Genomic DNA, 26,344 nt, shown 5'->3' with positions numbered 1-26,344 from the left:
ATGTTCATTATATTTCATTTTAATCTGCTCTAGAATCCTCTAAAGTACTTATTTTGATAATTATAGCTGTCATAAAAATAAATCATCCTCAAATCTAGTTGTTACATATGTGCACACATCTTTTACATTAACTTCCATAGTAGAAAGGAATAAGTATAACATATATAGCAGTACTTCCAAGAAAACATCATAATAAGCAAAACCAAACCAATATTATTTCTACACAGAAAAACAGCACCGTTACATGACCTAACGCCCTTTCAAATACATTTTGAGTTTTGTTTGGGTTTTTTACACAGTGACAGAAATTTCATTAAAGTGCTGTTCACTTTCAGAATATAAAGTTATCTCTGCATTAGTTCCTACTAGCATATATGGTCTTTTAAACTTGCATTTACAGAGCAGAAGGTGGTTTCTTATTTAAGATGTAGACTACAAATAGTTACATGTACACATATGTAAATAATATCCCCTGTATTAACATGACACTTACAGAAAAGGCAGCCTAACAAGAAAAATGCTCTCCTTTCTGAACAGCTTAGTTTCTATTTTCTAAAAATCAATTACCTTTTTTTTCCTGTGCTAGGAAGTACTATAAGTAATGAAAATAGACTGATCTGACTGAAAAATGAAATTCCCTTCTGTGCCTCCTGTTTGTACGACTGTTTGTATACGTGCATATCATATGAGTAAAGCAACATTTAATGGCTAGAAAATTCTTGCTGCTTGCAAAACCAAAAAATAAATGCTTATTTTTAAAGGATAAGAAGACAGGGCCGTGCTTGTTATAAGAAATGTTGAAGAAAATATCTCTTGACTTGTCTCTAAATTCCAAATTAGCATAACTTCAACTCTAAAAACCATCTGTGAATCAGCAATAGTTCTAGTTTTTACAGTTTTATGTTATGTGTAAAGAGGTTGTGTTGGATCTATGCTTTCATTATTAATTTGTTTTGTTTGCAACTACTGTTTCTTTTCTAGGTTTATTTTGAATAATAGCATAGTTAAACTGGACACAGAACAAGTCTCCTTGTACTTTTACCAAGTATTTGGCTACATGTATGCTAGGAAATATTATTTAGATCAGTAAAAAACTAGCAGAAATTCTGTTCAGGTGTCCAAAACTCCTTTTTAATTTATTTATCCGGTTCATCTGTTATCCCTTAGGTGTATTGTCTTATCAAATGTCTGTGTTAAGTATTGTGAAATGGAGAGATTATTTATTATGAATAATTAATTGCCTGGAACCATCAAAATAGAGACTTTCATTCCTGCAAAAGGTTTCAATAGAGGAGATAAATTTTATTCTATATTTGCCTAAGATTTCAATATGGATATCACTAAAGTAGTGGAAAAGCAATGCTATTCTATCCGTCCAAATAAAATTTCTTTGCAAGTGATTTTTTTTCCCCTGGACTTGCATGAAAGGTTGTGGAGTATTCAGGTTTTAGCTCAATATATTCACTGAGTAGCACAGAGTGTACAAAGCTCTGTGTAAAACCTACACACTCTGTATTTCTGCTTATCAGCTCATTACAGAAATTTGAATATTTATGTGATAGAACAGTAATCTACCTGACTCTGTCCAAAAACTGGACAATTGCTTTACATATTTCTGGGGAAGGGTTGCACTTTTAATTAGTGGTTAATTTAATGAATATATCTTTTTAATTAACATATATCTTTGTGGTAAGCATCTCTAAACATTCTGCTAATAGTAAAATAATATATATTTATACATACGTAAAACAATAACTAATGTAACTGAAGACAAATTAAAGACTCTGCCAATCAAACTATTTCATAAAACCTAAGTTAAAAAGAACCTCCAACTTCTTTACTCAAAAGGTATAATGTACTTTTTTGACTGAAGTCTAAATGCTAATAAATGCAATTACATTGGTATTTCATTCCTCATCTTCAGGAAAGGAAGTTGACACGTGACTGTCAGTTAGAGACCATGGAAAACATTCCAGTCTTTCAATCTTGTGGATTGTACTAAGACTATGGGTTTTAGTCCCTCTTCCTGAAGAAATATATCACATTGGTTGTAAAAACAGTCTTGTTTTCAGAACAAAAAAAATCATAACACACAGAGCTTAATATGCAAAGATGAATTTAACAAAAAAATAATAGCTTTTTATTATTAACTTTTTGATTTTATGAGTCCCTGTAACAATTTGGACAGTTCAGGTTTTGAGTAATCTACATCTACTAAGCCAACTGACATAGAATACAGAAGGCAGACGTTTAGAGAATGCAAAATTATTAAAATTATTTCTGAAATTAATGTAATTTTATAATTGTAATTTTGTTATGCATTTTAAAATTTTACATTAATATACATAATACATGTGTATACTTATATCACAGAACAGTTGAGTTGGAAGGGACCTTTACAAGTCATCTAGTCCAACCTCCCCGCAGTGAGCATATCTTCAACAAGATCAGATTGCTCAGAGCTCTGTCTAGCATGACTTCAGATGTTTCCAGGGATGGGGCATTTACCACCTCCCTGGGCAACCTCTGCCAGTGTTTCACGAATCTCATTGTAAAAAAATTCTTCCCAATATCTAGCCTGCATTCACTGTCTTTTAGTTTAAAACCATTACTCCTTGTCTTATTGCTACAGTCCCTATCAAAAAATCTGTCTCCAACTTTCTTATAAGTTCCCTTCAGGTATTGAAAGGCTTCCATATTGTCTCCCTAATATATCATATATAATCTATACATTAAAGATATTCATTCATTTATCAGTGAATAAAACAATAGGCAGGAGGGAAAGCTTTATTTATTTTTTTTTTAACAATTTATTTAGATTTCTAATTAAAAAGAAAAACAAAACATGTTTTATTTAGCTAAAGAACTCCTGTTCCCTATGAATATGACAATACTATAAGTAACCCTGTAGATGTTAAGCCTGTTTGTATGATTAAAATTTGAATCAGAACACTCAAGGTGGGGTCAAAACCCCTTCATCAGTTTCATATACAAGTGTCCTTTCTTCTGAGAATCAGAGTAGGATTGTCAACTAGTTATTAACTAGCTTCAGAACTCTTTGCCCAGGAAATAATTTTATTTCAGAAAAAGAACTATCCTGCTTTTAAAGTAAATGTCAAGATTTTAGTGTACTTAGAAAACATTTTAAGACTGTAAATGTTCTCTTAATATTCAGAAAACTTTTGGAATTTATTGAGTTTATGGATACTATTTTCTAAGTTTATTTTCATGTTTTTAACCGTTCCACAAACTAAAATCTGTCCTCATTCATGTAAATCCCATATTTAACCTTACAGTACAATATCATAGATATCACTGGATACATAAACAATGAAAAAAAGAGAGACAAGAGTACAGGAGTTATAGCATTTGATTTGAGTGGTGGCAACTAAATATCAAATTTTTACACTGTCCCAGTAAGACTACTGACCATTTGGAGCATATTGGACTCTCTCAGGCTCTCTTGAGGTATCCGTATGGTTAAAAAAACCGTAATATTCATTTTAGTGCTGCCTTGTACCTTGGTGTATTGAATTTGTATGACAAGCTTTTGGTAATGGGGTGAACTATACACATGGCTTCTCTGAGAAGCTGCCAGAAGCTTCCCCCGTGTCCAACAGAGCCAATGTCAGCTGGGTCCAAGATGGACGAGCTGTTGGACAAGACCGAGTCAATCAAGATGGTAGTGGAGCCTCTGGGATTACATAGTTAAGAAGAAAAAAAATGTTATTGTTGAGAAGTAATTGTGACCAGAGAAGAAAGGAGTGAGAATATGGGAGAGAAACAGCTCTACAGACAGCCAGGTCAGCGAAGAAGGAGGAGAAGGAGATGCTTCAGGTGCTGGTACAGAGATTCCCCTGTAGTCCATGGTGCAGAGTATGGTGAGAACAGGCTGTACCCCTGCAGCCCATGGAGGACCACAGGAGAGCAGAGATCCACCTGCAGTCCATGGAGGACCCCACAGTGGAGCAGGTGGGTGGCTGAAGGAGCCCATGGGAAGCCTGTGCTGGAGCAGGTTTCTGGTAGGACTTGTGACCCCATAGGGACCCCGTGGAAAGGGACCCACACTGGAACAGTTCATGAAGAACTGTAGCCCGTGGGAAAGATGCTGGAGGAATTCATGGAGGACTGTCTCCCATGGCGGTGACCCCACGATGGAGAAGGGAAAGGACTCCTCTCTCTGAGGAAGAAGCAGCGACAGAAATAACATATGATGAACTGACTGCAACCCCCATTCCCCATCTCCTTTCACTGCTGGTGGGGAAGGAGGTAGAGTTTCAGGAAATGAGTTAAGCCTGGGAAGGAGGGAGGGCTGGGGTGAAGGTGTCTTTATGATTTGTTTTTGCTGTCCATTATCCTGCTCTGATTTTGATAAGGAAATTAATTGAATTTATTATCAAGGTCAAGTCTGTTTTGCCTGTGATGGTAATTGGTGAGTGATCTTTCCCTGCCCTTATCTCAAGCCACAAGCCTTTTCTCTCCCCTGTCCAGCTCGGGGTGGGGGGGAAGTTACAGAGCAACTTTGGTGGGTATCCGGCCTCCAGCCAGGGTCAACTGGCCACTCCTGTCTTCCATAAACTCTATGACTGCATTAATCCTTGGACCATAGCACTGATTTCTCTCTTTTACTCAGTGAATTATTTTCACTAAGCAGAGTATCTTCAGGATCCCAGAGAGCAAGAAAGAGAAGTTGAGAAGTTTGAATTCATACTCTGCAGTCTCAGCTAAGGATGGTGTTTATTTTTACAGTTTCAGTAATTTCTCTGTCTAAAAGCTTACAGAGTAACAGTGCTCCACCTTCTGTAGCCAAATCTGATCTTTCCTGTCAAAACTGACAGACACATTCTTGTGACAAGACCCTATTTTAACTAATGCTCATTTTCAAGTTAAAAGTACTCAAGGCAGAAACTTCCTAAAGAACTGGTTTCTTGATTAATATTTATAAGAGCTATTTTCATGTTATCTCCCTCCCAATTGTCTATTGAGAACAGTCACTCAACAGAAACTGCTGATGAATGTTGAAAGTGGATGAACTTTTTTCCAAATATTGTATTTACCCTCAAGCTAATTGTATTTTGTTTCTGAAATATGAAGACGAGTCTTAAATTCTTGTGTCCAAATTAGATATTGACTTAAAAAATGAGAAATAAATACCTGTACAACTTTTTGAGACTGTACATCAACAATAAGAACTCTGTCAAGTGTGGGCTGAGTTACGTAAATGAACTTGTCTTTTACATTAACAGCAGTTGCCCATACACACTGCTGAACAGGATCACCATCTGCTTTGGGACAAACTTCATCCTATAATTCAAAACAAACGGGGAAAGTGTAAGAATCAAAACAGTCAACAACACAATAAATAGAGAAATTATACTCTTTTTCTTCTTTTTTAACTGTAAAATAAAATCTCAAAAAATGTAGGGAAGGAATAAGGACAGTTGACCTTTGGACATAAATTAACTAAACTGCATGTTTTAAGCACTACACAACTCAGAGGCACTTTAATGCAAACTATACACCAAATTTTTTGGATGTTCTCTGGAAATTCAAGAAATTAGCACTGTTGGCCTGAGAAGAAAATTAATTTGAAATAACAATACACGTAGAAATAAAGCAAGTAAGAGCCAGGAGACCTTAAAAACAGAAAATCAAATCAGACACATAATACCTTGTTCCTATGCAGTAACTAGCAGCCCTCCCCTGTGCACCATCACAGTGCCTTGGAGAGGAAGGCACTGCAAGATATAGCTTACCATTCCAGCTGAGAGCACAGCAGTAAACCAGGCAAATACGTAACTGGGAACATGACAATGTGGAAATGTAGAGAAAGAGGAGGAGGTGTGCTGCAAGTTGTCACATGGCACAGGGGCAGAGCAGCAGCAGTTAGAGAGAACTGTTCTTTTGGTCACCCGTAGCACTGATATGTTGCTTCAAAGACCAAGAAGCTTGTCTGTTTCTGCCATAAGACATTCTCATGGCCTATCTTACTAGTGTTAAACCCAACAGAAATCAAATGGCACCTTATTATCATTTCTTTCCTCTCTGCCCCTCCATTCCTGCAAAAGGTTGAATTTGGAAGAAAAAAAAAATTCCTGTTGACATTGGTGAATTCATATTTCATAAAACATATAACCATACATTCTCATTCCAAATAGCTAAATGTAGTTACATGCTGACTATTTCATATAAATATGCACCAATCATCATATATATATTTATGTACATCTACCTATTTTTGAATATTTGCTCCCAGTAAAAGCTTGTTTTTATCAAAATTAAAAGTTACTTAGTCAAATATGCTACTATATTTGGAAATTCCCTTTAGATTAGCGCAATTGGTTAGCATGGTGTTAACAACACCAAGGTTGTGGGTTTGATCCCCATACAGGACATTTCTTCAAGAGTTGGACTCAATGATCCTTGTGGGTCCCTTCTAACTCAGAATATTCTGTGAAATCTCTGAAATAAAATGATTTTTTTCCTCTAATGGACATAAAAATTATGTAAAACCAAGGAACTGAAAAATACTCTCCTTGAAGAGGTACAGCATGTGCCAAGTTTTATTTTCCTGACCTTTTCTTCTTTTCCCAGTTATTTTAAATTCCTTGCATCACAAGGGACAATTTCACCAAATCATAAGTATTCTTTCTTTTTACCACTTATCTGCTGCTTATTTCTAATTTAGAATGTTCTGTCTGACACATCATAACTGGTTGCTGTGAAAATAGTTATGATATGTCAGCAGATGATGACTTCAATGTAGAACGAGCAGCAGGAGCTGATGAGATCTTAAACTAATTCTGTTTCTAAGCATCAGGGTCCTTTTAAAAGGAACAGGAAAAATTATGTGACAAAACAACATATCTGGTACTAAGCAGTACTCTTCAAGAAGATGATGTATTTCAACACTAACTTTTCTGTATCGTCAACATTCTTTGCCTGCTGTGCCTCTATGTTTTAGAAAATACACTCAATTTTTATATGCTAAAATAAAAAATAAATCAATTTCCAGTTTTAACAGGAGGAGTTTCTTTACAGAAGATCAAAAGCCACTGATTGCTCCTATGTGGCTCTTAACCCTCAACAAAGGAAAGATCTTTCAAAAATTACATTCTACTAAACTCAGATACCATGGGATGGCACATCTTCAGGAATTTCAGCAGAACTTTGAAATAAGTAACAAGAGTAAGATTTACTTTGCACTGACAAAAAGCCAGGCACTTCAAAGGGATTAAGTTTAAAATCTGGTTTTTAAAGAATGATAAGCATGGGACAAGTGGGACTTTCATTCTTAAAAGTGACTAAAAGTTTTTTGTTGCATAAAGTGAGGTGTAAACATAAACATGTCTCTAATATGATGTGCAATCATCGGATCAATGATCTATTTTTGCTTGCCTTCTGGGTAGTTGTCACTTCAACTGTAAGGTTGTTTCACTGATCTCATTACTTTTTATATCTATTCTAAATACGCCTTTCTTACTTCCATATTTATCTAAACAGATAACTATAGATATAGTTCTGCAGAGTCCTCTTTATTCTCAGAGAGAACATCTTCTTCAAACAATGCATCTGTGTTTGTGACAAGTCTATACAGTGTCATTCTTTTCAGTCATGTGTCTCAGGGACTCAGTTTATACCAGTTTTGGGAACTGTGAATTCTACAAGGGCACATTCGATATATTATTAAAAAATAACACTGAGTCCTGCTGAAGAAATCTGGGTTTCTCTCACATGGCATCATATGGATTAGTGTAAATGATTACTCTAATAATACTTCTCCTTGTGGAAGTATATCAGAACAACAAAATACTCTAACTTAAGCCCTTAAAATTATATCCAGAGATAAGCTACCTCCTTATACCTTTCCCTGAAACTGAGTCTAAAATACTGACTGAACCATATTTCTAAAGATTATTTCATTGTAAACCCAATACAAATACAGTCTTTCATGTATATGTATAACCACACGCACATTTAAATTAGAATCTAAAGGCTGTGATTCTTATTAGGGCATGATTCACAGAACTTGCTCCTCATGTTCCACTTTAAATACAGCAAGCAGAAAGCATGGTATTTTCTCAGAGCTAAAGTAAAAAATATGAAGTAAAATATAAATCCACATGTATAAATGCACTTTACTGATCCTAAAATATTGTTCATATCATCATAAATTTCTATAATCCAATGCCAACTCTCACTTTGCCCCAAACGAATGAATAAATAAAATAAAAGCAAAAAAATTTACTTTTCCAAAGTAACAGTGAAAATTATGCACCAAAATTCTCATACCAAAAATAGAATATTTTTTTCTCAGCATGAGTCAGTTTACACAGTTCTTTTCTAGTTATTCAAACCTACATTTATCTGAAGCTGTTTCAACCGAGCTGAAATCTTGTTTTTGAAAACTTAATATTTATACGATTAGAGAGTTAGGATTTCTTTTACTTTACAGGCAGTAATTCTGAGGCTCCATATTAATTTCCCCAGTGGCTGAGTAATTGGTTAAAATAATTTCTCCTTAATATATATGCATAAACCCACCATTTTCTTCTTCTAAATAAAATGTGAGCAATTTACTTTTTCCTAATTTATTCTCTCTGAAAAAAAAAAGCTAACATCTGATAAAACATTAATTTACTTCATTGTTGTATTCCCGCCAGACTTTTTAATCAAAAAGTGACTTGCTCTGTAACAAGTTAGCAGATGGAAGAAAGTAAATCCTTGGAGAAATTTTTTCAAGACAGTTTGGGGCAAGAAAATCTCAATAGGAAACACGTACTTGTAGCTTTATATGTGGAAATTCTATGTTTATTAACTTACACTTACTGCAAGGGTCCTCAGTGTTTTAATAAGATGTGAGTCAAACTCTTTAAGAAGTATAATGAAATATCTAACTATACGATGATTGTCAAGGAGTGAGATGACATCAACAGGTTACAACAGTGCATATTTTAAGACATGAACTTATGTATCACCTCTTCTTTATTAAGTTACGGTTTACTTGACATTCTACTAAAATTCAGACTGTGGACCTTTTTAATTTTTCTTTTTCTTACAAACAAAAGTTAGCATTTACTACACTTTCTGTGCTGTAAGTGTGTAAATCAAAGCAACTTCTGTGGATCACCAAGTATGTTTGAGCTATTTCTTGCGGAAACCTTGCTCTGCCATGTAGTCACATTATTTTGAAATTAAGTATTTTGCTCCCACCTCTAGCATATATTCAAATGTGAGATGGCATAGTTCACTGAAATGTGGTCATTATGTTCTAGTTCTTGTAATGAAGAGGAAATCAGGTTTATGTTAGAGCCAAAAGGATTTTTTCATTGGTCTCACAAAAAACATCTGTTTCAGTTGCTTTTTTCCCAGTCTCCTGAAATAATTATTCTGACTGGGATTTATTAGAAAGGCAAACCAAAAACACTTTTGCATAAGAATTAGAATGTAAAGGCTTTGGATGTCCTTAATTTGCAGAAGATAAACAGAGGTTGCACGTTACTGAGGAAAATCTACCAAATACTTTGGAATGACAAGACATTTAACCTGTGAAAGACTTTACATGAGAATCTATTGGTCAACAAGTTAAACAGGTTAAACAAGCAGCTGTTGAAGCTGGTCTAAGCAATAACCTGCATCAGAAAACAGAGATCTGTCCCTATGCATCTAGAATTGCCACTATTGGGCTAATAAATTTCTACTTTCACTTGACATTAATTTGGAAGACTGAAGTAATTTAGGAGATTCTGGGAAGGAGAGGAAGAGGGTCTTTACAATTTCCTGTGAACCATGATGATCCAGTAAAGCACTAAATTTTATTTATTAGTCTTACCTACAAATCAAAGATATCTAAAGAAGGACTACTCTGTACCCGCTTTAAAATTAAAGTTATCAAGTAGCCTACTTTCCTGGTATCTTTTTTTTTTTTTTCCCAGAGGATATAAGTATCATGCTACTCTAGGTTTGAAAGGTTCAAAAAAGAAACAAATTTCACTTATCCATCCTGATTATTGCCACATTTCAATAAAAATGCACCTAAAATCTAGGTTGCACTTTAGACCAATAAAATTTTAAAAGACTTCCTAAATAATCAGCTTTTGAATTAAATAGGCATTAAAAAAGCTTGTTGGCCTATTTTTGGCTGTGTCAACCTAATTTCACTTAAGCAGCACAAATCAAGGTATGATTAGCTGTTCAAAGCATAATTATTCACACTAAAATAAATCTTGTTGCTGAGTACAGCATCCTTTGACATCAATAATGATAACTGAAGAGGTAAATTCTATTGAGAGAGTTCTGCTGCTATTTGAGTGTGCTTTAGGCATGAAAGAAAAAAAAAAATTGAGAAAAATCTCAAAGTGTAACTCGTGGGTTAGTACATATTTCAAGGTCACTCATTCAAACACAAATGAGAAAAAGTTATTATTTTTGAAAGGTGATAGATCATACAGAGTAAGTTACAATGTAATGGCTAGTACCAAGTGTTCCTGTGAGAACATGCATGATGTCAGCTAGCAGTTTGATTAGCAGTAAAGGAAAAACTTCACAAGAATAAATGGAAATAGAGAATACACTAGTGTCTTAGTATCCTACACAGGGATATGGTGAAATCAGCTATAAATATGTTAACAATAAAGTTATTGAAACTACTTACATGAATTTTAAGTCAGAGTCAAAGCATCAATCATCTCTACTAAGTTTTTGGGATCTATGAGAGTGTTTATCAGTACAGGGATTTGCTTCACGATAGCTGACAGGTTAATATAGAAAAACATCCAGTGGAGAAAAAGAAACCTTTAAAAATAATAACTTTAGATCTTATGTTTCCTAGAGAGAGAATCAGTCCCTGATTAACAGAGATGAACTTAACTGATGAGTTGGGGGTCAGGAAATAAAAACAACAACAAATTCGAAAACAAAGAGTAGAGAGCTGTTAAAGGACTGGAAAAGGAGAAAGACAGCCAAAGAAAATAAAGGGTTTTAAAAGTATAGAGGGAATACTCAATCTAAAAGACAGACTGAAAGTTTGAACTCAATCAAGGAAAATACAGGAAATTTTAAGTTTGCCATTATAAGCTATTTATTAATTGAGGAGACATGAATTTATCAAGCAGAAAACACTAAACCAATAATAATAAATCCTTATCTGAAGAAAATTATAATTGAGAAAACATTACAAATAAATTTTTAAAAATAACTTGCCTGAAAACCGAGGAGTTTTTCACTAGGTTTAATATGTCTCTGAAATTCACATTCCACTGGTTGTATTACTTTGATTCCATCTTCATAAAAAACATAAAACATGTTCCCAATTCCCAGACCTTAGGAACAAAAACACATTGAAATGTATAAAATTAAATAACGACAAAAAAGAAAATCCTTGTTGAACTAAAAACCTAATCACAGTTTTGGTTTGAGATCAATTTGTTAATGCATGTAGTAGTAACACAGCTAAACCTATGGGATCTTTTGCTGTAAAACTACAACAAAACTGTTACATTATTCAGAATTTCACATAATTTTCTACACTGGCAAGATAGTGTCTTTATGAATACAGATCTAGAAATACACAGTTTGATAGCTGCAGTAATAAAATTGACCTTGTGAAATCATCTACACTGTAATGAAATTAATATAAATTCTTCATGCATTCTTGTTTGTTTGTTTGTTGGTTTTGCTGAGGGATGGAAGAGTTAATATAATTTCTGCCTAACACTGAAAAGGAAGACCTGAATGTTTGTTATAAACCCTTGTTTGATATTTCTCTAAGTCAGAAAAGGAAATATTCTCCATTGTATTTTATTGGAAAGACAAAGTTGGGTAGATGCTCCTTCCAAGGATGAAGGGCCACAAATGTTTACAGAACTATTCAATCCTTCTACCACAGTGTTCCTGAATGAGAAGCATGATGTAAAGTTTTGTGGAGAAGGTGGGAACCAGATCTGTAGGATGAAGTCTCATAATATTTGTGATAGTGGTCATGAACACAGAAAAGGACGGTCTCTTTAGTTTACGATATATCAGCTAAGGCAAAGTTGTTGATTTGCTCTGTGCTCATATTTGTAATATTCCATTAAGAAAATCACAGTAATCATAAAATTATAATCACTCTGACAGCTAAAGTGTGGGTTACAATTATAAAAATGTATATGTATCCTGGGTACAGGGCCTAAGCTTCCATTTGACATAACAATTTTTGGTATAGGAACACAGGGCAGTGAAACCCAGGAAAAAGAAATTAGAGTCTGAAATTCTGTTTATCCTAAATTCTGAAGGAAAACTTATATCAATAGAGAGAGAAAATGACTTAATATAAAATTAAATAATGAGAAAATTAGGAGTGGGTGGGGGGAAGTACATGTTTGTGTATAGATTTATGTGTGTACACACATACATAAGAGTTTCCGGTCCTTGTTAGGAATCACATATCTAACGTGATTAGCTATGTGATAAGCTACAGTCGCTTATAAGGTAGTATTATGCAGAAGGTTGTCAGGCTATGCCCAAAAGAAGCAAGTTCAATTATCTGTGAGAAATCTTGTGGAATCATTTCCCATTTCTGGCCAAGTTTTCTCAGGAAGAAAGAAAGGACAGTCTCCGGGCAAGGTTTTCCTCACTTTATATTGAATCTATCTATTAACAGGTTACCAAAACTGGGAGAGAAATTTGTCTATGCTGCATTTGGTGTAGCACAGAAGCAGGCTCAGGTTCACAGAAAACTCAGCAATCGTGTCTATTCAGAGCAAAGGGTGTACTCAGGGCAGTATGTCCACTCTGGCCAATGGGCACTTCTGTGTGCCTTTGCAGGCAAATCATAAAGCCTGTATGAGATAGTATGTTAAGGGCTTTCATTAGAAAATGCCTGATATTGTATCCTATAAGAACAGCTGAAATTTGTAGGTAAGCCTGACTGAGGTTAGGCTGCCCCTACCAGTGAACACAGTGTAGCTGAGCAACAGGTTTATTGTGTCTCGGTGATGAATATGTGAAGCTGACTGGGGACAAAACAGGGTTTTCCCTTCTCCTTCAACTCATTGACTAAAGTATATTATAGTTATTAGCAGGATAAATAATACTAGAACATGAGGAAGTAAGTCAGATGATAGCCCTAGGTGATCCAGACATTGATAAATAGGCTCCTAAAACTTCCTCCTCAGTTGCCAATACTCCAAGGTAGGGTTGTACAGATAATACTGGTGTATAGTAACCTAGCCCAAACTTTTCAGGTTTTATTTCCAAAGTCTGGAGAGTAATGTTCACCAAACTGTTCTTTAAAATCAGTGAAAGAGACACAGTAAGAATTGTCCTTCTTCCATTTCAACACTGAGTCACACAACTCAGGTCACACAAAGAACCTTAACCTGTGCATCCAATTAGTCAGTCTCCCCTTGCAATTTATTATGACTCAAAACTCTTCATCTGAGTGAGTGGCTACAAATACCTGTACAAATATCTAATCTGCAAAAATATCTAATCACCTAGGCAAGCCGCTACACAACTACAGGAGCTATTCCTGTGAAGACCTAATTTTACAACCCTCTTCCACTTAATACAACTCAGCACATTTATAGTACAGTGACAGAATAACAATAAATGCAAATACATTTGCTTCATTTAGACTGAATTGATATTTAAAATTGATATTAACAGCAATTTTTTAAAAAATGGGGTGGGGTGGTTTGGGTTCTTTAGCATTTGTTTATATATTGTATTATAATTGTAATACTAATGTACTTTCAAAATCCTTTCAGGTTTTCTGACACATTTTCTGACACAAGTAGTTGTGATAAGTTTTTTGTGTACTCCATATAGAAATATGCACTGTAGGCACTAAAGACTATCTATGGTTTCATGATTTGATTGTCCTGCTAATTAACCGTCCCTCTCTTGCTATCTGTTAATACTTTGATGACAGAAAATGACAGAGTATGTACAGCCTAGAGAAGTTAATGGTGATGTTTATTAACATCCTCAGGGTATTGCTCTCTTGTAAACAATTTCCAGAGTTGTAACTAGTAACAATATTTGTTGAAAGCACAAGGACTGGTCAATGAGAAATGCAGGAGAGACTGAGAAAATCTGCAGTACAAGATAGAAAATCTGCCACTATAAATTCCTTTTTGTTTAGTTTCACAATAGTCACAGGGAAATTTGAAAGTCTTTATCACAAACACTCTGGTAAGCTATTATCTTTAACTGTTTTTTTGGTGCAGAATTTAAGTTTTCCTGAGTGCTTTCTAACCACTGAAGGCAAGAGAGGGTTTGACTTGAAAAGACATTCGAGGTACTAATCATGTTTTCAGTTTCATTTGAGATAAAACACAAGTGATACCTTCCCAGAAGGAGGTGAGAGTACCATACATTTGAAAAATTTGGTGTTAGAATCTTGTTGCACATCAGTTTAATTATTAACAGTAGAATTGAACAAAACTCTGAACACATAATTTCTACTCTGCAAGGCCAATAGAGCAGAAGGATCACAGCTGAGCTCCATTATAATCAGGGAGCTAACTGTTTATACCAGCTGAGCAACTGGTAAAACAGGAGCAAAAAAACCCAACTAGTTCATATTTATAAACACACCAGGAATGCCAAAGGTAACTATATAATTAGGCAAGTGAAACATCAGATTTTTGAATCTTTAAATTAATTTTAAACAAATCTTTAAGAAATATGCAGAAATACCATTTGTAGCATGAATTCACAGCAAAGCCTGGTCCACTTAATGCATTATAAATCTTCCAACGGAAATAATTGAAACAATTTTTTTACTCCTGAAATATATTAATTCCTAAATTGCAACTTTAAATGAAGAACAGGTTACTTAGAGTAACAAAGTGGGAGCTTATGACACTTAGATTATTGTATTTTTTTGGATTATGAGATTAATCTTTATGAGATTATGTCATATATATGAAATTTAATACCTATCTTTTGCCAGTAAAATACAATTTCCATACTTTCTATGTTAATAACACTTGATTCTGTCTGTATTTATATTTGTCCTTCAGTTTGTCACAAATCACAAGCATCCATCCCCCCTCCCAACCTTTAATTTCAAATCCTTCCTGAGTGTAAAAACAAAATGCTTAGTTTCATTAAACAACAATAGGTATCTCAATTTTAATTAAACTCTTTACAATTATATTTTTTAAAATAAGATTTATTCATATAAGAAGATCAATCTAAACAGCAAGCAGCCTGACTGGTTGGAATCTTTATCACGTCAACAAACAAAAGTTTAAGGTCTGCATTTTAAATCTGAGCTTCTTGTTGTACACTTTTGAGCAATTGTCTAAAAATTTTGAACAGTTTTTTTTCTTCTCTCTCCCCAAAAGCAAAAGCGGTTCACAAAAGCATGAGCATTTAAAGGATTATTTTCCACTTTAATTTTTCTTTAAATCAAATCCCTCAAATAATGCAAGGGGGAAGATACTTATTGTAAGTGTAGAGTACAAACAAACACAGACACAAGCACACACAAAAGAAATAATAGATGAACATTTCATCATATATAGAAAATATGAACAAAATCATCTCTATTAGTACCTTGCTCTCGCCACAATATGTTTGCAACTGCAGCATGTAAGAGAGAGAAAGAACAGAAAACATAAATGAACAAGAAGAAAACATGAAATGATATCTCAATTCTGAAATAATTATGATGCTTTAATCTCTGATTCACTAAAACACTTCCACAGTTAAATCAATGTAAACAGTGAATTAACAATGGTTCTCTATGTCACATGACAAAATTGCAATTAACCATAACAGTTACAGGAGATAGGGTAAACTCCATCACTTCTACTACATCCCCCACAAGTTAACTCTGTCAGTTGTTATCAATAGCGTGTTTCTTAATCCATTACAAAAAGCCCGCGCAGTTTGCACACACAGAAATTATCTATATTAATGACAGGTGATGAAATTTACATAATTGCCTTTAAGCACTGGACTTCAAAGAGATAGATTTCAGGACATAGTTTTGAGAGAAACATGCAAAACCAAAATGCACACAAGATATTCATTCTTCTGTATGGCTGTAACAATACCATGCTACCAAAGTTGACATACTGCATAATGTTTGCCATTATCTTTGGAATACCAAGATGGGAATTCTAAGATGGCATGGTAACCAACAAATGTTTAAGTTGTTTTTTCCATGAAAATATAAGTTTTTATTTGGTCATCCTGTTTACAATTGAATTTCAGACCTTTGAGACCAATGAAAATTATATCATCCTAGTATTGCTTTTTCTACCTGGGAGAAAGAGCAAGACAGTAAGTATAATTTTGCAAATTTTAAATATTTAGAACTCATCCTGCCACAAAATAAATTTTTTAAAGCACTATAACTGAAAACCAAAGCTTATTGTAAAGTAATGATCTTAAGAAATAATAATAAAAAAAAATTAAAGGAAAAGAATATACCACAGAAAACACATACATGTCATATAATAAAATGGTGATGTTCACTGAAGCACAATGTTGCAAAAGCTAAAAACACTAGTGTGCTTTAAAAAGTAATGAAAGACATATTATTGAAAAGTATATTGGTAAGCAAAAGTCCTTGAACTGCTGACAGCTGAAGGCTGTGAGTGAAAAGAGGAACAACTATCACTCCAGAAAAGACCTGGGTATAGTGATTTTCTCAAACATCTTTTACTGGGCATTGCTGAAGACAGGATGAAGATGGGCTTTTTGCCTTATACACTGAAGCGTTTTTCTCATTCTTGAGCTTTGAAAGAATACACAGTGTCCCAAATACGTACAAGGGTCCTTGAAAATACATCAGTCTACTTTCTGACAAGCTCACAATTGAGAGGCTTGGGATAACAGAGCTACTGGGCTTTTGTTTTTCCTCTCGTACTGTTTTTTGTCTCCTGATCTTTTTTGTCACACATTTTTTTAATTTGTGAGCTACCTCATTATGTGACCTTAGACGCAGTATTTAAACTGTCATTAAATTGTCCCTTGACAAAATGAAGATTATTATTACTTCTTATCTTCAGTGCTTTGAAGTGAACAAATGAGAGATCCCCATACAAGCAGAAAGTAGCAGTAATACTGCTGAAGTGATACTGAATACTAGAATAAAAAATTTCTTCTTTCCCAACAGAGAACACCCATGCAGCTTTCAAACATGATCAGTCTGTATTTTGTTACCTTTAAAAGAGCTTCATTCTCTGGACTACTGTCTGCATTATTTTCAAATATAATACTTGCCTTTTCTGCAATATCTGACCTGCCAACAGCCAAGATTAATGGAGTGTGCCATCTTGTCACTTACTCAGTAAGTAAACCTTTACATCAGGAGGCAGAATTTCTCTTGAACCACTCCTAAGATCAAAACGAAGTCAATAGGTTTTAACTATTTCTCAGTCATCTGCCATTATACATGTTCTTCTGATTTAAGGTTGTTACTTTTAGAAGAGATTAGCTTTGAAGGATATCTTGGCTGCATTGGCTGAGCATGTGTCCTCCAGACATCCAGCCATTCTAAAAGAAAGTTCTTGTTGACTAAAGCACTAACATCAGTATGATTCTTAGATTTACATCCAATGCTGACAGCATAAAATACATTCGGATTACTGTATATTTCAATGACAGACATGAAAAGAGTATTTAACAAGTCTCTTCTAAATAACGTTTGGCTGCTTAGGTTTAAACTGTTTGATTATTCTCCTAAACTAGACCTCTGACTGTAAGTTACAATCATGAGACAGACTATGTTTGATGTTTTATTGAGAGATAGTATTTTTTAAATGAAGACCTAATCAGTAGATCCCCAGTACTGTAACAACAGAAAGAATGGACTGAAATGTTTAAGACATATTTAGTTGTTTTAGTTTAGGTAAGAAGGACAAGGTGTTGATTTTCATAAAAAGAAAATTAAAGAGAGAACTATATCCTTATTACTTTGGAGCTACAGAAGATAACTTTTTTTCACTGCAGATTGGAAGCCAGTAAAGACTCGTCCAAGATATTCCATGAACAAAAGGAGAAGAAATTGGGACAATATGTTCTTCCTGTCAACCTGCTTTGCAAGCACTATGCAGTCAAGTCTTTCTGTGTAAAAGATGACAACTTCAAAGAGGGCATGCTAAGGTGCTTATGCAAACTTAAGGGCTGTTTCAATTTGTAGAAGTGTTAATCGGTCGTTCGTACTTCGACACATGGGAGAGGGAAAGAAATAGCCCCCCTGGGGTATGACTCAGGTGACTTGCCTCTGTGTGGAACTTGTGGCACAGCCTGTGGGACTGGTACTACAGCTGGTAGCCTCATCTGTGCATCTAGCCTGTACTTCTTTGGTTTGTCTTTGAGGGTGTCATGGGAGACAGTGTCCAAAAGATCTCTGAGGACAAGCTAGACAACAACAACTCCTCCTCTCATCCACCCTGCCAGTCACCCAACTACAGAAGTCAGTCAGGCTGATCAGGCCAGCGTGCCCAGTGTTTGTGGCTGCACCCTATCCAGGCCCTTGGACACATGCATGTCCAGTTTGTTTAAATAGTCACAATCAGATCCTATGCACCACAGGTAAGGCTTCCTTCCCAGAGGATGAATTCCTTCCCAAACTCTCCCACTGATGTCACATTCCTGAGGACAGTTTTGCCAGTAAAGACTGATGTGAAGAAGACTTTTAGTACATCTTAGCCCCTTCCATATCTGTTGCCACCAGGTCCTGACCCCACTCAGCAGCAGGGCCACATTTGCCCTAGCTTTCTTTTTGCTGCTGGCATCTCTACATCATTTGCCCTTTGTATCCCTCAACAAATTCAGCTCCAAGTGGGTTCTGGAACTTCAAAATTTATCCCTGCATGCCCAACAATGGCTCTAGATGCAGGTCACAGTTCTGTGTTTGTCTGTGTTATCTTACACAGATTTTTTATGTAATACAGCAAATTAATTTCCCCAGGGCAACCTGGAGGACTTTCTTTAAGATTACTTTTCTCTTCACATTGTGAGGAAATAACTATGTAATATATGTCACTTGAGGTCCCATAAATTCAGCCATTAAGTTCTACTTTTTTACCAGTCTTTTTTGTAAGGGTGACACAGGCAAGAAAATGAAAAGTAATTAAAATTATGTTACTGTGTGGAACTGCACAGCATCAAATGAAATGATTTAAGATGCTAAGTACAGAATATATTAATTTGTGTTAATGTAAAACGATACATATGATTTTGAACTTTGCTTAAATAAGAGTAGGATAAAAAAATAACAGGATAAAAAAGTGCTTTAAAAGCCCCACATGTATTAATTTTAAAATTAACAAATCAGTTAGAAGAAAATTGAGACATAATTTAAGAGTGCAATATAAAGTCATAAACAACAGCCATCATGTCACCTAATACAGACCAAGGAACCTCACTTATTTTTTTTAATAAGTCCTATAACTTGTGTTCAGGAAAGATGTCAAGTCTTGAGATAAAGAGTTCCATGCTGGAACAAGTATAACATTTGCAGATAAAAAGTATGCTAAGGAACATATTGTCTGCCTTCCTGTTTGGTTGAGTAAAATTCAGATTTTTCAGCCACGCCCTATACTCAATTCACAAACATTTTTAAACTTCAAGATGTAAGGATACATAATTATTGATAGATCTCAGTAAAATTTTCTGGTTTCAAGACAGAATACCATCTTCTCCTGTGCCCTGTTTCTATACAGGGCATACATACGAGATGTACTGGGAGCCTTGCAGAAGACATTGTATTCAAGAAATTTGTGACCTAGAGCAGGTTATATCTGCTATATTGAGCCTTGTACTAATGGCTTGGGAAGCCTGCATGTTAACATGGGGAGCTGCTGCAGGGGTATATGCTGGAATGCCCATAAAAAAGTCTGTGCTGCATGCTTGGAGGTCAAATATAACACTGCAACATGTCAGAAGATATATGGGGTTTTTTGTTATTCCAGATTAAAGCCGCCACAGTATGAGATGGAGAGGGAACCTCTTCATGGACAGGACCTGTGCAGCTTGCCATGGGAAAATCCATCCACAACTAATCCCATACTGCATAAATGTGAGATGTACAGCATGTGAAGAGATGCAGATTTACTTCCTATCTATACTCCTCTTTTTATTATATCTCATTAAAGCAGTTATTTTAATGCATTTGTTGTTGGGCCTTTTATATTGTCATCAAAAAGAACCCTGCATTGTGCCTCTCTCTCTCCCCCCTCTCCTAGCAGTGCAGAACAAGGATTTTTTGAATTAGGTTTTCTTTCTTTTCCTATTCTTTTTTTTTTTTTAAGCACAATTACAGCTCCATAAAAATCACTCTTCATGGTCCTTATGTAGCTATTCTGTGGTTCTGTGCTCAACCCTAGCCTTTGATTATGGGTAGCTACATAACATCTGAAAATCTGGTCTTCATCTTTGTTATTCATTGTCTATGTTGGCTAAGTGGTAATAGGTTGCACATTTTTCACTAAACTCTGTCCTTAGTACTTCATGAAAATCTGCAGCAGACTAACATTCCACTTTGGATGGAAACAACAACTGCAAAAATCCATGTTATTTTTATTAGTAAATGAATGAGGGTACTACAATATCACTTTCCAAATAAATTCTGTATCCTTCTCTTTCTTATCACATCAGTAATAAATGTCATTACATTTACTTTTCTGCCTCAACAGACAATTTCAAAGATTTCCATTACAGTGTTCTTCCTCCCTACTTTTCTTTCTTTAAAACATTCAAGGCAGTTTGGAAATAAAGTGTGTGTGTGTGTGTGTGTGTGTGTAAGATTGACATTCAGTGAGTTTGAAGATTAAATGCTTCTGCTTCCTTTTGGCATTACTATTAGCTATTCAAATTTTCAGTAATCAGCACACAATACTATACCCAGAGAAAAACAAGATCAGGGTAATAATATTCAGAAAAAAAACTTATTGAAATACAGTAAGGTTTTTTTTCCAGAAACAGTTCTCCCTCTTCTATCATATGCTTTAGTGGTCCTTATCCAAGAAAATGTTCAGTGGGTTTTTAAAATCTGCACTGACACTCAAAAATGTTCTGAAAAATTTCTTTGTTTGCTGCAGTAAGAAAACAATGCAGTTTAAAATGGCTTTAAAAATAGGGGAAAACAGCTAAAAGTCAATTCTATGCATTATATTTTATTCCAATAAACAGGGGGGAAAATGTGAATAATCGTTGTTCATGAATATAGAACCACTGCTGCTAATTCCAAGTTTTGTCTTATCAAAAAACAAGCTTTGTATTCAAAGGTCTTTAAATATTTTACCTGAATTTCTATCTGAACTTAACAGCTGATATATAAAAATAAACAGTTACATATCAGCTGACCATGCTAGGCTTTGCAGCATCAGAAGGGAAATTGCTGTCCCTTTCCATGCCTTCAATTCCATGATGGCAAGAGATCACAAATAGACATAATAGAAAACAGGACAATGAGGAAGATGCAATAAGGCCATGTTACAAAATATGTAGTTCAACATTATTTCTCAGGATTGTCCTGTCATAATCTGCTGTACTTTCAATTGCATAAAAGAAGTAATTTCAAGATGTTCGAAGGGATTTTGTCTGCTTATTTCACTGATAGCCACCACCATTGTCAACTGTTCTGATTAATCATACACACATTGTAAAGTCAGGGTATCTGCTATCTTACTCTTTTCTCATATCTCTGATGTATAAAAATTTGCCCTTATGTTACAGGGTAAATTATACCATCATTACGATCTGTTTGCTGAGCCACACAAGTTTTAAATTATTATTTGTATATCAAAAACTATTGTGTTCAAAGTGAAGATGAGGTTAAGTCAGAGTTTTGCTCAGCTTCCACAGAAAAGCAGAATGAAAATTCTTATTCACATATCTGCTTCAATTTAATTTTTATTTTGTAAGAAATTCAGATTTGTTGGTTTTTACATACAAATGTAAATATGTAAAAAATTATTTATGAAGCTTTTTTTTTTCAAAGTTATCTATTGCTTGCTAGCTTCAAGTATTTTTAAAATAATGATGTCATTACAAATTCTGTCAAAATTTCATTCTGTTCTTGCGTGACATGCATTTTAATTTCATTTCAGATTGGGTAATACAATAACCAAGTATCTGTTTTATGTATATTAAACTATTATTTATCAGTTAAAAGTCAAGAGTTAACACTTTGTTTTTGGTCAAATATGAACACGTTAGCTGATTTTTCTACATTTTTTATAAATCTTTATAATGAATTACGTGTAAGTCCTTTCCCTTAGCACATTAACTCAATCCACTCTACACGAGCAGGAAGAAAAAATAGTTCATGAGCTAAATTACTTGCAAGTTCGAAATGAAGTCTTTGCCTACGATGCTGTCAACAAGTATAAACTTGTTTAGCTGTGCCATGAAATAAAATGCCAGCATAAATTATCTCTATGGAAATTAGGTAAATAGGTACCATTCAGTATCAGATGTGACAGGAAGATTCTATTAAAATTGCATAAAGCCTTTCAGAGAGAATTTGGGCCATAAATCACCATCAAAAGGCTTTTAGTCTCATTCCCATCTCAAGACAGTGGAAATGCCTCGTTGCTCATGATGGTCATAAACCTGTCAAGTCAGTAGCATTCAGATCACATAATGTCTTGTTAGGTGATACAACTATGATATTACGTGAAAAAAGGCATTTAGAAATAGATCCACTTAATGGCATGGAAAAGGTATATTATTTTTTAAATTTAGTCTCAAAACACAGTGCATGAGGCAGAGACCTTTTATCCTGCTTTTTGTGACTACGTGAAAGAGTCTGTAGGATAAATTTGTCATATATGATGATGTCATAGTGGGTGAACTGAGTAACACAAGAGTCCTATGATTGATGATTAAAATTAAAAGCTACTAAACATTAAAATATCATCACATCTTGTCAGATTGGTCTTGAAAATGTCTGAATAACATTATTTGATAACTCCCTGTCGTGACAGGTGTCTCAACAAGGTGCATACATATATTTCGATAAAATTCAGAGGAACAACTTAGAAGTCATATTAATCAATGGTAAACAGAACTGCATTTTATAAAGTGATTTTTTTGAAATAATTAGGAGATAAAAATATTTTAAAAAACAGAAATTAACAACAAACCCACAAAACTCTTTCACTTTAAAGGAAATAAAATGTGGTTTCACGATTTATGACACAAGTTTGATGCGATTATGATAAACTGAAGCAGAAAAGAAACTGAAGCACAACTGAGGTATTTATCAAAATCATCAAGAAAGAAAAAAATGAATTTTTGAAGTTATTTTACTTCAAAATATTTTATTAATAGCTAAAATAAGAATTCAAAGTACTTGAAAATTACTCTTGAAAATATTCCCTGGTCTTTGATGACGAATATTTTTTTATTTTCCCGTTTTCTTTACTATCAGATTTTCTTCTTTAGAAAGAAATATCTATAGTCAGTGTAATCTGATATTCCATATGTGTCTCAGATTACACTGATATATTCTACTCCATTGTTTCTACTAAATTTCCCCCTACTAGTGTAAGTCTTCATTCCTATCTTTTTTCCAAGTTAACAAAATTGTTTACTTAGTATATTTATTTATGTATAATATTCCATATAATAACAGTTAATGTTACTTTGACTAAGAATTCCATTGGGCCTAATACTACTTGAATGGAATTTGATTAAATAAATTAATCCCACAGATGAAAGTTGTAATTTCTTCCTCCTCTATTTGTGATTATTATTGTACTATGTATCAACAAAAAAGGCAGTAACATGTTACACACACCACATTTTTCATTAATATGTTGTCAAGATACACTGTCAAATTATCTTTGCTCTATATTTAAATTCTTCCACTTCCACACAGTGTTTCAACAAGAACAAGCTGATGACTTTGGTTTGCCTTATGGTTTGTAGGAGTTGGGTTGATCCAATCTGTGTCTGTGACTATCAAACCTAGTCATTAACATAAATCTACAATGCAGCTGTAAATTTGTGTGTCCCTGACCTAAATGATGCTTAATCCACTGGTACGGAAGAGAAAGCTCTCCCTTAATAAAGATTTGAGAGTTCCTTAAAATGCGTCTGCATGTACTACAAGCTAGAAAATGAAAAACCATCTTTACCAGTGGCTGCAGAGATGCTAGAATAAAGAGCCTGTTTAGAAAAAGAAAGGAATAGGAGCTGTTAAGAAAAGAAATAGCCTGAAGTAGCTGTAGGCTAGTTATACTGGGGTATATATCCCAGACAAAAGAACGCTTGCACAGAATTAAATTCAGTAAGAAATCAAAGGACAAGAACATAATTATAAGTCAGATAACATGTTCTAATGGAGATCAGGTCTTCCCACATAAACCTGATTATATTCTTTAGTGTGATTAGGAGTTTGACAATGTAAACATTCATATAGTTGTAACCCAGAATTTTGCTAAACATCTAATTTGTTAACACAGAATATTCTGATTAAATATTAGAGTGATAAAATAGTGGTAAAGTACAGATTGAGCTAAAAACTGCCAAAATTATCAATCTGAAAACATAGTTTTCATTGTTAAATCACTAGTAAAAGGTGAAGAAGAAAGTTCTGGAATGCATCCAGAGAAACAGCTAGTGAATTTTTTCTTAAGCACTTTCAACAATGATGTGTATACAAACAAAAAATCATTTCCTAAGAAGTCTATGAATTATCTGTAATGATAAATAACACTTTTAAAAAGTTGTTTGAATTAATTCGTTAAGTACATCTGTAAAATAAATTAAATTTTGTTATAGCCAAATGCAAATCTAGATCCCTTGGAAAACTCAATACAGACTACGTTTAACTGAGACAGGTGAGAAAGAATAGGATTTGGAAAGTGAATTCTGATAGGATATATGGCATATGGGAGATAAACATATAAACATAAACTTCCACTGCTGATACTAGCGGAAAAATGTTACAAAAAATCAGTGGATGTGAAAAAAAAAAAAACCAAATACATACTTCTCTACACAGAACATTCAAGAAGCAAATAAAACATTTGCTTCTGCAAAGAGCAGTTCCCATTTTTTTGAGAAAACTGTACCAAAACCAATTAGAATCCTCAAGGCAAAAAGACTGAGTACTATGGTAACTGTTTTATTATGAGAAACTTATATTTAGTGTGTGTGAGAAAAATTAATCAATATTCATATATTTGTAGGGTAAGAATTATTAAGAAGTCAATTTATTGGGAGGGGGGAAGAGAGAGTCAAAGGAGAAAACTGAAGGAAAAGCTGACTTCAGAATGGAAACTAAGCATTATTCTGTATTAGTGAAACAGTAAAACAAAATACCAAGAGAAATGAGGGATTTTGTGACTCTGCATGCCTGACCTAGGTAGATGCATATCTGTGAGGACACACTTCAGGTAAACAAAGCATTAGATCGGTATTCAGGCAGAAAAGGATGCAATTTAATGTCTTGTGAAATGGAGAAGATAGAATATTTAGATAAAATGGCTCCATCATGCCTAAATCTACGAATTCATTAAATATCTGCTCTGAAAAATCAAAATACATTGGAATGAAACTAAAACCAGATTTTAAACTGCAATTTGTATTTACAAATGTGATTATGTCAAAGACTCCTTCCAACACAGCTGAGCTCTCTCAGGTATTATTAGAGGATCATGACAGTAGGGGATACTCTTCTGTCTTCAATGAGATTTAGACCAGGCCGTTAATCCCCAGAATGTTTTTACCAGTCACTGCAGGGATTATTCAACTATCACCCAGACCACCTATCTCATTCCTGATGGTTTTAGCTGCAAGCTTGAGGAGAAATGTATTCACAGGAAAAAAAAAAAAATCCAGTCTCCAGAGATTCAAACCAGCACAGTTCTTACATTCAGAAATATTTTAGATGGTACTGTTATGGTCAACATCCGAGGAATTAAACAGGATCTAATAATAGAGAGCAGCAGACATATACTGCCAGTTAAGAGGTGTTTATATAGTAATACAAACTGAAAATTTCCATTACAACTTGACAAATCTAGCAAAAAGTGTCCATGTGTTGGGACACAATTACTAAGTATATAAAATTACAGCTGCAGAGTGAGTTAATTGGTAAAAGACATACTTAAAGTTAAGGTATTGTAAAGAAAATAGTATCATTCCTCTCACCTAAGGTAACGTGAAAATGAAAGCATATTTTCAGAAGTCTTATTTTTAGTACACATTGAAAAAGACTGATGGGCTAAGGGGAGGCCAAACTACTCTTAAGACTGTCATCCACTATTCAAATTTTTGCCTATGTGTCACAGAACAATAGTACCATGTTCAGTGCTGGCATTTACTGAGCAGATCTGGATGACAAAGGATTTTCAGAGTGTTTTCCTCTCACTTCTATCTC

At 34.4% G+C, this 26,344-nt stretch overlaps 1 protein-coding gene across 5 annotated transcripts in view; it reads right to left on the bottom strand.

The window, feature by feature from the left end:
- Window positions 1–26,344, bottom strand: part of FSTL5 (follistatin like 5) — a 283,323-nt gene that overhangs the window by 31,754 nt on the left and 225,225 nt on the right. For 3 of the 5 annotated variants that reach the window (XM_027636132.1, XM_027636127.1, XM_027636128.1), the window contains exons 11-13: window positions 15,550–15,576; window positions 11,203–11,321; window positions 5,155–5,304 (exon numbers count right to left, since the gene is read on the bottom strand). In XM_027636132.1, coding sequence (XP_027491933.1) covers window positions 5,155–5,304; window positions 11,203–11,321; window positions 15,550–15,576 — 296 coding nt within the window. The remainder of the gene's footprint in view (window positions 1–5,154; window positions 5,305–11,202; window positions 11,322–15,549; window positions 15,577–26,344) is intronic. The other 2 variants (XM_027636130.1, XM_027636131.1) reach the window with 1 other exon arrangement.

This window comes from Corapipo altera, unplaced genomic scaffold (genome assembly GCF_003945725.1).
Source record: "Corapipo altera isolate COAL_440 unplaced genomic scaffold, ASM394572v1 22b, whole genome shotgun sequence".
Taxonomy (NCBI): Eukaryota; Metazoa; Chordata; class Aves; order Passeriformes; family Pipridae; genus Corapipo; species Corapipo altera.
This window is presented reverse-complemented; position numbering and strand designations above follow the sequence as displayed.